The sequence below is a fragment of the Bactrocera neohumeralis genome, unplaced genomic scaffold (genome assembly GCF_024586455.1).
Source record: "Bactrocera neohumeralis isolate Rockhampton unplaced genomic scaffold, APGP_CSIRO_Bneo_wtdbg2-racon-allhic-juicebox.fasta_v2 cluster10, whole genome shotgun sequence".
NCBI classification, from domain to species: Eukaryota; Metazoa; Arthropoda; class Insecta; order Diptera; family Tephritidae; genus Bactrocera; species Bactrocera neohumeralis.
The window spans coordinates 4,028,211-4,040,423 of record NW_026089623.1 but is presented as its reverse complement, the minus strand read 5'-3'; the positions used below and the strand labels follow the sequence as shown (position 1 = coordinate 4,040,423).

At 36.3% G+C, this 12,213-nt stretch overlaps 1 protein-coding gene and 1 long non-coding RNA gene across 6 annotated transcripts in view; one reads left to right on the top strand and one right to left on the bottom strand.

Moving 5' to 3' along the window:
* Positions 1-11,965, top strand: part of LOC126764881 (E3 ubiquitin-protein ligase CHIP) — a 40,316-nt gene extending 28,351 nt beyond the window's left edge. For 3 of the 4 annotated variants that reach the window (XM_050482529.1, XM_050482527.1, XM_050482530.1), the window contains exons 4-7: positions 4,171-4,312; positions 4,375-4,480; positions 5,780-5,836; positions 11,612-11,965. In XM_050482529.1, coding sequence (XP_050338486.1) covers positions 4,171-4,312; positions 4,375-4,480; positions 5,780-5,836; positions 11,612-11,854 — 548 coding nt within the window. In that variant the 3' untranslated portion in view covers positions 11,855-11,965. The remainder of the gene's footprint in view (positions 1-4,170; positions 4,313-4,374; positions 4,481-5,779; positions 5,837-11,611) is intronic. The other variant, XM_050482528.1, reaches the window with a different exon arrangement.
* On the bottom strand, positions 6,243-8,696 carry LOC126764944 (uncharacterized). 2 transcript variants are annotated; one of them, XR_007668141.1, is made up of 6 exons: positions 8,485-8,696; positions 7,278-7,384; positions 7,147-7,212; positions 6,837-7,023; positions 6,610-6,769; positions 6,243-6,557 (listed from the first exon to the last, which is right to left on the bottom strand). It is a non-coding gene; the product is annotated as an uncharacterized LOC126764944 (long non-coding RNA). The 2 variants fall into 2 exon arrangements; XR_007668140.1 differs by having other exon boundaries at positions 6,244-6,557; positions 7,278-8,694.
* Positions 11,966-12,213: the final 248 nt, after the last annotated feature.

Here is a 12,213-nt window from a genome sequence, read left to right as displayed (position 1 = left end):
CGTGTCCGTGTTGGCCATGCAAAAGAAATTTAGTTCCATATTATTTAAATGAGTTGTGCCTCTACCCACTCTACCCGAAAAAACTGGCACACCTTAATAAAACACAGCTCAATTCACCACAGCAGATGTCACTACCCGACGGCACCTGACACTACAAAGCAACAAAAAGATGATCAACACATTCGATTACACACTGCTCCGCGTTGTTGTTGTTGTAGCCGCAGAAATCTGCCAGGTTGACAGTCCTTGGCCAGAAAAAAATCCGGGCTCGTTCCGGTTACGTAGACCCGACTGTCGTGGGAACGGCACTGCGCCGCGTCGACACCTGCGCTACTTTACTTCGGCCTACAAATTCGACAGATCTCAGCTCGACTCAACAACAATTTCGCTCTGCGATTATTTAACTCCGCCGTGCCGATTATATTTAGATATATTTAAAGTTTTATTGTATTTTAATAATAATCTAAAGAATTAGATGTCTGAAGGAATGTGTTTAAGTCTTGACCTACCAAACGCGGGACAGTCAAGAAGGAAGTGTTGAGTTGTTTCTACCTTAAATTCTTCCAAACAGCTTCTAAAACGGCGCGGGGTAAGATTCCCAACCTTACATCTTGTACGCCAAAAGGGCAATGGCCTGTTAAAAGCCCCACAATTAGGGAGAAGCTAGATCTTTACGGAGGGCAAAGAGAGCACTAGATCCCCTGCGATCAATTTTGGGCCAGAAAACTTTAGCGACTGTGCAAGTACCGATGGTGGCTCAACGCTGGCCAAGCTTCCGCGAAGCACAGCTATCCAGTAGTAGAACACAAAAGAATACAGGAGCACCGACCCGTTACCATTCTGCCGATAGTGGTTCTAGGCTGCCTTTCTTGCTAGCTCAACCGCTTTGCAATTACGTGCGATTCCGCTATGGTCCGGCACCCACACCAGTCTTATCACAGACACTCGATGTTATTGATAGCGAGGTTAGGGACTTCTCGACCAACCCTGAACGTACTGTAAATGGGCTCAAGGCTAGTATCACCGCTCTGTTATCTGCGTGAATGGTCACTTCTCTAAAGGAAGCCGCACTCCGGAGCAGCAAATCTACTGCAACTTTTATGCCTGCAACCTCAGCTTGAAAGACACTGCAACAGTCAGGAAGTCTGAAACCAGAATTGATAGAAAGCTTCCGACAGTAAATCCCTCCACCAAGCTTTCACCCATCCGTAAAGAAGCTCACTGCCCAACGGCTTCTTCGCACCCATAGCACCCTCAGCGGTAAATGTGCAGACAAGGACCCGCTAGATGATTAAATATGCAGTCAAAGTATATGAGGATATCCGAGTGTTCAGATACGCGTTCTTTTAAGAACCCAGATTCTCTGAGTCTAATAGCCATTTTCGGGGCCATACACCTTCCGGCGATGTCTACAGGCATTATGTTCAAAATGGCGTTAAGTGCCATGGTTGGAAATGGAGCTTAGTGTACCACACATGCTGATGAGCGCCGCCCATTGAACGCTCTCGAGTTTCCTGTAACTGCGGTCTTTTCTAAAGCCTTCTACCACATAAACACTCCATTGAACATAATGGGCTTGACAATAGTGTCAAAGAGTCAGGGGACCACTTTCGGTAAGAGACCCCACCTCTTGCCAATGGCTCCTCTACACCAGTATAGGGCAATCGATGCCTTTTTCATCTCTGTTCGATATTTGGCTTCCATGAAAGCTTCTTATCCAGGATGAGCCGTAGATATTTCACTGTATACACCGGTTGCAGGTGAATGTCTCCCATTAGCGGTGCCACTGGGATCTTATATCTTCTAGTGAATAAAACCATCTTGGTTTTATTTGGGCTGATGGCGAGACCACTTCCGACGGGCAGTTTGTTACGACGCTGATATACCCCTGCGACAACTCGTAAACGGTACTAAGGAACTTTTCTTTGACCATGTGCTTAAATGCTACATCGTTTGCATAGGCAATCACCCTACAGCCACGATCCTCGAGCTTTTAAGGAGTTCGTGAAAGACCAGGATCCATAGAAGAGGAGAGAAACTCTACCCTGTGGGGTACCCCTACTCACGTTACGTAGCACGCGCGCGGTGCCCCATCTGTTTCAATTCCTCTCTCCCACAGAAGACTGAGAATGAAGTGTTTAGGGTTTGATTCAACCCCAAAACCGTCTAGAGCAGTAACGACTGCCTCTGACAGGACGTGGTTTAAAGCTCTCAAGGAAGGTCCCAACAGCGAAATCCTTAACCCTAATGGCTTCTTCAACCCATGATAGTATGTAGGGCAGTATCCATTGACTTTACGAAAAGTATGTTGCGCTTCTGATAGATAGTCCCTCGGAATGCGCCTTCATACTTGTTTTATATCTCAATTTGTTTATGTACCAGTTTAAATAGCACAAGCACAAGAGTATAATGTTGAAGTACTATATTGTTCAAGCAATTATCGCGAAAACTTTACTACTTTATTTTACTTTCTGACAACTGGTGTGTGAGTTTTTCGCACACGTACAGACGTACAGACGTGAGCTGTATGTAGAAGTAAGACAAAGGTCGAGGGAATTTAAAACTCCGCAGGGTATATAGTGACGTCGTCAGTTGTCATCGATCCATGAAATTGATCTAATATTCTTTTATTTATTTTTTTCTACGATTTTCTTTTTGGGCGCCATGATAGCTCTTTCACACAACCACTCCTCGTTAGTCAGATTATCTTGTAAACTCGGAAATACCTCAGTAATAAGGTTATCTTCCGAGCTAACAACATTGCTAAATTGGCTGTAAAAGGTTATTTGGCCGTTAGAAATCATTAGCATGCAACCTTCGCCGACCTCGAAAAGCGTTTATGCAAAGAGTCCACACTCCTGATTATTGAAGAGCTTAACCCTTATGTTAGTATTCAACTGTTAGCACTCTACCTTAGCCCATGACAGCGAAGCCTTGAGGTAAGTGTTTATCACGTCTGTCGCGGTATCTCGCCCATGATCGGCAATGTCTGCTGGAAATCACCTGACGCAAAGGACCACTCCACCCATCAAAATTCGATTGCCCCGAATGACTTGCAAGCTGCGATCCAGTGCTTCAATCGCTCGCTTGAGCGACAATGTGCATTTGTTCCTCACGATCATTGTAATAGAGCACCGCGACTACTAATTTTGCTGATTCTGCAAATGGACGTTTCTTCACTTGAAAGGATCAGCGGGAGTTTGAATGCTGAGTGTGCGGTTCTGCCACCACTTACCAAGGTGGCGGATATTCCACAGGGCGCAATAGCGACCGCAACCACTTTGTCTTTGCTTAACTGTATCAACAAAAAATTATGCCGTTGGCCTCTGGTGCATCCAAAAAAAAATATCGCCTTATCCGTTAGCAACACGGTTGGTTATTAAATTGAAAATTTGCCTTTGCCCCAGTTGAAACCAGGCTCTGTTTGTTTGACTTGAATTACAAAAGCCACAGTATCATAACCAAACTCTCTGGCCAAATCACTGCACAGCTCTTCTCTTTGTGGTTGTTTGTGTATTAGAATCTGACTTTAGTTTTCCAACCATCGAAAAAGTTATATACTCTCAAGTTTCAGCGCTTCGTTAAAAATTATGTCAGCGTTGTCTAGTGTTATCCTTCGATATCGGAGAGCAATTCCTTCTGACAAAGCGTTTATATACTTTATATACAATAGCCGGGGTTGGAGAGTTCGCAGGTGTTTATCCTAATCGCAAAGATCTCTCAACCTAACTGAAAACTAGTCGATATATGTGATCAAAAGTTAAACCCCTTTACCAAATTACAGCTTTGTACCTTAATTTGAGGCTTAATTAAAGCAGTTTTTCAGTATTTTGTGGTCGTGCCAAGTATGAGAGAACATGTGTAAAATGTTTCATACATTTACCTATATTTTTAACCGAGTTATTTAACTCCATCCTTTTTATCAGTTTGATATATGAAACTCTATATCTAACACGATAAGTTTTAAATGCTTTTAGTCGAATAGTTGATAACTTAAATAATTATATCATATCATAAGTCCAATTATTGCATCATGATTACTTCTACATACCTATAAATGGGACAACTGGTAAAGTTCTTTAAATGAAAAATACTTAAAGTAGTATACAAGATATAATATATAAAAAATATTGTATTGGAATATGCTTTATGAAAAAATAATTTTTCTAGCATTTGATTTATCAAAGGAGCAGAAACAGAATTTTGGAGATGACATTACTTGGCAGTTACGTCTCGCACGAAAGAAACGGTGGAGTTTGTTAGAAGAAAAAAGAATATGTCAAGAAATTGAACTGCAAACGTATATAAATAGGTAAAACTTATTCAATATTATAGAATTAATTGTTATATATAATGATTTTAAATGATTTTCAGGCTTATAAAAGAAGATATGGATAGAAATTTAGCTAGATTGAAAATCGACGAAAGTATTCATGAACATGAATTAAGAGAAAAACAACAAGAATTTGAGCAACAATGTGTAAGTATTTTAGTTTATTTTGAATATGCAAATATAAATTTATTAATTAATTTGAGATAATCTTGATAACTTTTAAAAACTTTATTTGTTGCCTTACATGCTCGGTATGTAATGTTCGTAATTAATTTGAAATAACCTTAACAATTTTTAATTACATGTTCGGCCATGTAGATGTGTCCACAATTTATACCCGCAACCTCTACGCTGTTCCTAAATTGTAGCGTCAAGCATTGCGTTTTATAAAACTAATGTGTTTACAACTAACTTAGCTCCTCAAACTTTTAACAGCTTTCACTCACAATGATTATTCTAAGGAGGAAAGCTTGTAAAACTCTGCTGCAGCATACATTCGTGTAATTTTTAGTCAAAGAAGTTCATTTGCAATTAATATCGCAATTGGTTAACTATAATGCCAAATTTACTGAACAACGTCTGATTGTGTTTAACGTGGGATCCTGCTGTCGACAGCTTAACTCCACGGTGCTCAAAAGCATAACGGATCAATACAATGCGTCGATCAGCGCCCTGAAAACTGGGTAAACATTTTCAGTACCAATTGGCAGGGTGGCATGGACACCTTGGTAGGGCTCGAGGCCCATCTAAAACCTCTGCCGTACTTTGGGTCCGGCACCCGCTTGCAATGCAACCCCACATTCGACTGACAAAGTCAGTTCTTCCCGCGATTTGGGTTTTAACCACAGCCACCACGAATCTCCACAAAGGGCCAAACCCAATGAGCAGACTGGAGCGAACTCCAGGGGCTACTGCTCTCCGTGGTACCAGGTTAAAGTCTTTGGTATGAACTTGTGGCCGAAGCTACGACCAGTTGAATATAGATATCGACTGTAAATTATATCCTGAACAGGGTGTTTTAAGTTTGTCATGAAGTTTGTAACACCTCTAAGGAAACGCCGGAAACCCTATAAAATGATCAGCTTAACGAGCTGAGTAGGCTTAACCATGTCCGGCTCTTCGTATACATGCGAGCTAGTCTGTCAGTTCTTGAGATGTCAATTTGAAATTTTACACTCGTCAAAGAAGCTGAGAATTTGCCGATATCGAACCACTATTGCATGTAGCCATATAAACTGAACAATCAGAAAAAAGTAATTTTAAAATATTTTCATCAATCAACCTGACCACTATATCATATAGCAGCCTTATAGAGTATTTGGTAAAATATCTTCACGACATTTATTTTCCAAGGCAAGGCTATAATCTTGGAAAAAACTGCATATAACTGTCAATCAAACTTTAATTTTATTTTAATTCAAAATATTTTTCATTCTCTATTTACAGGATGATCACATTAAGGAGCTTAATAATATTTTTGCAAAAGTAGATGATAGAAGACGAGTGAGTTAAAAAATCTTTTCTACCATTAAAATTAAAAGTATACATATCGGTGTAGGTACACTTGTATAAAGGTTAAAGATTCGTCCGTTGAGTATATTTATAGAACTAGAATATATTTACCCAGCTAACATTTAAGTTAGAGAATGATTAGAGAACGAGTCGAACTCTAATATATTTCTCTAAGGTAGAACGTTAGAAAACTATAAGAAAAACTGTCGAGAACTATAGCATTCTCTACAAAAAGGGGACTTAGTTCTCGATATCGAGAAAAATATTAGTTATCTAATCGTATTCTAAAATTGAATTCTAATTGGATTCTAATGTTGATTTTGAATTGTTTTGGAGCTATTATTGGATTTCGTTTAATAAAAAAATATTTTTTTTTTTTTCAAATTAAAACAGTTTTATTTCATATTGCCTCAATTTTCATTACATTAATATTAATATAGTTGTGTGTAAAAAGTCCAACACAAAGGTCTTTATATTAAATTCTAGTGAATTAATTAAAATTATAAATTCAAATTCAAACACAAAAATATTCATAAAAAAATTAAAATGAGATCACATTATGTTCTTTTAAGTTAAATTTTTACGTTTTTGTTTTTTTTGGAGTCGTATGCCATTTTTTTCATGTAGCGTCCTTTAGCATGCTGGAAGAAGACTATAGACGTGCGCTCAAAGTCTGTATCTGTCGCATGAGGGAATTTAGACAAAAATGTACCTAAAACAAATTAATTAGTTTTGTAAAATTTCGGAAATGTGAAGAACTATACTTTTTAAGGCAGCTGTTACACTTAAGGGTCTCACAGCCATTTTATCCTTCGTACCCTTCCAGCACAAATTCTGCGCAACACCATCGGTAAAAATTTGGCGCCAAGCATTTTTTACGAACTTTTCAGCTGTGTGGCCAGATACTGTAAAAAATTCCTCCTTCTGGAAAGATATGCATTGAGTTCAAGTTTAACAATTTAGATAGTCTGTTGGTTAATTAAAATATTACCAGTTCATTAAATTTGCTGGAATGCTCCTCTATATCCTTTTCAAAATTTTGAAATTGTTCCAAGTTATCAAATGGAACTTTCAGGAGCAGCTCACTTCGTGATTTGTGGCTTCTCTTTGTAGTCTGCTTTGTTTCTTGCAAAATTCGTGTCAGGGCCCTCTTTAAGGATTTTTGATTTCGGTCTATTCTGTAATACAAAAACGTATAACATTAAAAAACATATTTTTGACGTTTCATAAGTTGTCACATAAGACTGAATGGTAAAACGCCAATATACGCAGCTAGAAAAGTCGCATAGCCATTTTCTTACCTTTCAGTATTTTATTTTCCGACTGTTTTATACGGTCCAATATCCTTTTCTCAAGCCAATCAATATCTGAAAAATAACAAAATACTTAAGATATTTCCCTTTTACTACTTAATTAAAATTTAATTTTTTACCATTTTTAGTTACAGGAGTATTTTCTGATGCTTTTCCTAAACTCTGTGGCTTTAAACCGCTCAACATCTTTCAAAGAACGTGGGTGCCTAGCAAACTCTCGCGGCACCTGATTGCAAATAAACATTATTCTTGAATCTAATGCTTGAATTTGCTTCTGCTTAAGTGAATAAGGTTTTTTACGTTTTTTTATCCAGGTCAACAATAAAGTCTTTGTAACTCCTAGACAGACTACATGCATGTAATCCAAAGCAAACGATTACCTTTTCAATTACCATCGGTTCTAAAATTACATGATGGGCTCTATCAACACGAGCACGAAAATCGGTGTCAGTTCGAGGAAGACTATTTTCTTTAACAAAAATTATTTTGTCATTTTTAGACTGGCCTTTCTGTATGCATTTAGGACAACACGAATATCCACAATGACCTTTGATACCAAGAATAAACGCACGCGCAGGTGCGTCACATATAAAAGCTCGACAATTTACAGAGTAATGTTTTTCGTTAAAAAATATTCCATTTTCCATTAAAATAAGTAGTTCATCTACAAATTTTGTAAGAAATTCGTTTGCGCTTGCTGACTTGCTATTCCCACAACACACTCCAATAACCTTCACATCGTCCCACCCGTTTACATTAATTAGAATTAGCCACACCTGATGGTTAGAACTTTTTGCCAGTGGAAGCCCATCAATATTAAAGTTTAAATCTAACCGGATATCATTGAAGTCATTCTGGTTTAAAAAATCGGTCAAAGCACTTTCAACGCCGTAATGAACATATTCTCCCGAACACATTGTTACTTTAGGTATTTTTTTTTGGTGTATTTCTTAAAGTTCTAGAGCATAACGGAAGTCCTGAAACATTCTTTCCTAAAATTTTCAATAAGTCGTCCGTCGCAGAAGTCGTAATATTATGTTTAATTGTCCATTCGGTTAAGTCCTGTGGCAAACTTGAATTTTCACCATCAGAAGCACTATCTGTGTCATCATTTGATTCACTTAACTCCTTTTCGGATTCACTGCCGCTTGAATCACATTCGATATTGTCACTTCGCAATTCTTTAAGAGCTGGCGGCGAATCTGCATCTGACTCAAGTGCATCGTGGGTTTCATTCCTTAACTCACGATAATCAAACAGCATGTCCACAATCTGCTCGCTTTCTCTCTTAAACTTTTTTTTAATGCATTTAAAAATTATATTTACCCGTAATTTTGTAATAATAACCGTCTAAAAAAATTTAAAGCACTTTGCGCACGTATTATTTTTATTTGACACTAGGAATGAGCGACTCAGCAGACACTTATTGTATTCGATAACTAGCATTTATATCGATAGTGCATTTCGAGTGTTTCTGTAATCATTCTATAATCAAATTCTAATGTTGTTCTCTAAGCTTGAATTCGATTCGAGAAACATTAGAAAACTATATTAGAATTCTAATGTAAAATCTAGCGTTTACTCTAATGTTAGAGACAGTGTTTGCTGGGTATATCCAAGAACTACCACTTCTCTACTATAACAAAAAACTATACAGTTGTAGTGTATGAAAATTCAAAATAAACAAACAAATTTGCCTTAAAACTGTCAAACTTCAACGGTTAATATCTTTTAAACGTTTAAGTTTCCGAAAAGTCGTACGAGACCATTTTGTACAGCATTTAAGTAGTTGGAAGCAAGATATGAGTTTTACTATCTGATAATAAGAAAAATAAATAAAAAACCGTTAGGCGGAATGCCCTCTTTTTACAATTAAGAACTCATACTTGGTGATATTTACTTAGAGGTTCTATCAACCAATTTTTCACAGTACTAAGCGTAAAAAAATGCGCGTATAAGATTTGCCCAATAAGTAATCCCTTTCTCCCATTTTTGGTATGAATATTACTTCTGCAATTCTCTGCTTTTTTGGAGATGGGGAGGTGATAGTGTATTGACTGGATCGGCACATTACTAGGTAAATTCGTTTTCAGCAAAGCCTTCCCTCTTGGCTCTTGGTGTGAATACCATTAATTTTTCTTTTCGATAACATTGTTGCTACAATGGCTTAACATAAATTAAATGAACAATTATCATTGTTAGGGTTTTCACAAGTCTCATAAAGTTATAAGTTATAATGATATAGCATTGAGAATTGTAAATGTGTAAACTCATTTTTGTATGAAATCCAACAACAATTTTTTAAAACAAGTGTAAAAATTTATAATTTTACGATTTTACGATGCTTTACGACGGGTTGTGAGTACCCCAAGTGTATTTTTCTGTGAGGCCCTTATTGTTTCTAAATTAGAAGGGTCGAAATTGCCATTGCCGATGCAGGAGCACCTGGACTACAGTCATTTGGAGATTACTCATAAAAGCGGCTCCTCAAGTAGTTACCAAAAACTTTTGGATTGTTGGCAGGGTTAGTTTTTGGACATCCTGCCTGTGTGTATGAGTTGCCACTCTAATCCATTGTTTTCTGAAAACCATATTCTCTTCATTAGATGATTAGCATGTAGGAGATTACTTCATCTACGTTAGCACAGAGACTTATCAATATCGGGCTGTCTTGGGAAGTAACTATGACTTTACCTTGTTTTGGGGCGCTGTCACGAAAATAGTAAAAACATGGAAACAGCCGATAGAGATTTGTGCACAGGTTTAGAGAAAAGAACAGTAAAATGATATGTCATAATACTCTAGGCGCAGCTGGATTTGAAAAGCGTTTCTTCTCGGAGTACTCATATAGGCATAGATACACATCGCTGTACTTAAATAGGAACATAATTAATTTTTAAGATTCGAGCATATGTTTCTTCATTTAGACATCGCAAATATTCCGATTTCGGTTGGTTTAAAAGACGGAACTATTTTGAAAAAAAGGTTGTGAAAATTAAAAATATTCCTTTCAAAATTTTGTATATATGAGGTGTATTAATGACCAACTTGAAAATGTGCTTTTAAATTTGCGTCACTTGAAGAGGTGCATATTGTATTGGAATTGTTAAGGCAGGTCCGTTTAGGTGAAATTAATAAAATTGTTATTGGTATCTAAGAAATTTTGGAAAGATTTCAGAACTTGTTGAATATGGGACGAGCAGATGCACTTTATGATGTCAAAAAGGCCAAAATTACAGCTTTTGCAGATCAAAGCCTTTCTGCATGAGCTATTGCTTTCAAAATTGATAAAAGATAAAATGTCGTTAACAATTTTTTACGGAATCTGGCGTTATATTAAAAAATTCAAAAGGAAGGCCAAATAAAGGCGACAAAAGAAGCAGAAAGGGCTTTATTTTAAAAACATATCTAATTAAAGCAATTATAATAAAATTTACAATGAGTTCGGCAATTTAAACTTTCCTTTATAAGAAAAAACGAAAAAAATAAGAGGAAAATATTAACAGATCACAGTAACTCTTTTGATGCTCCAGGAGAATCGGAAAGGAATTTAGCTCGTATTTACTTGTGTGTTACTATCAAAACCGATACAATTTGTTTCAATGACACCCAAAACCAATACAAATTCTGTTTCCAACATCGAACCAATAATAACTGAATTCATGACATCTACTACTTTTTTGATCGGTTTAAAATTGATTCCGACTACTATCAGATTCCACAACATCCCTGTACAGTTTTGCAGCGATCACATGAATTGAAAATTTAATAGACATCGGTCGTGTTTTCGGATAAAAAAAAAATTAATTTCGGCGGTCCCGACTGATTTAACCACCCTTTTCCAATCCCCAATTAACAGCAATAAATATTGCATGGAGTGAGATATCCTTGGACTATTTAAAGGGCCTTTATGATATCCTTCCGAACATTTTTTAAATTATCCTAAATAAAGGAGGCAGAACATTAATTTGTAAAACTAAATGAAGAGATTTCGTCTCGTAACATCAGAATGTCAAGTAAACCCCCTTTTGCGGAACGTGCCAGGGAGGGCGAGAACTACTTGATGATGATTGATTTCTCCCAGAAGGGTTCGTCAACCTGAGGCAAATTTTAAATTTTGTTAATCTAACACTCGTATATATGTATAGTTTGCTAATTCATATATACATATGTATATACATTTCTCTTGAATAAAACTGTGCCATATATTGCTAATATTAAGAAGTATTTGAGCTAGAAACAAATATAAAAAACAGAATAGGAAAACTGGCAGAAATTAGCAAAGTTAACAAAAAATAATTAAATATCTTAATGACCATTAAATATCTTGGTGACCATTTTATAGCAGTGCTTAAAAAATTAATATATAGGCAATTAAAAAAATTGGTCACCAAGACCTATTCCTTCACACTTGCTATATATTATTTTTAATTTTAAATTATATTCATTTTAGAAACGCGATGTCCCAGATTATTTGTGTGGTAAAATTAGTTTTGAAATTCTCACCGATCCTGTGATAACTCCATCCGGTATAACATATGAACGGAAAGATATTGAAGAACACCTGCAACGTGTAGGTCACTTTGATCCTGTGACTAGGGTTAAATTAACCCAGGACCAACTAATACCGAATTTTTCGATGAAAGAAGTAGTAGATTCATTTATTGCTGAAAACGAATGGGCTTTAGACTTTTAAATATTATTAAATCTATGTAAATGTATTACAGAAAATTTATATATTTGTAACGTTAAGTAAAATATATATATGTATGTATATATATATAATAAATATATTAATATACCCAAACATAGTTTCATTAACCATAAGAAAATTTGAAATATGAGAATACTTAGCCAACATATTTGTGTATATGTATACTGGTTTGTCAAAACCTATCTTCTGGAGGCATTATCAGTTCATCGTTTTTTCCATTCGCAACACAATTTTTGCAGGAAAAGGTAGTTGGCATTCACAATAGCTTAATTTTTACAGAAAAAAGTAAATGACAATAAACCTTATTTTGACAGATGAAAATGTAAAACCAAAATTAAATA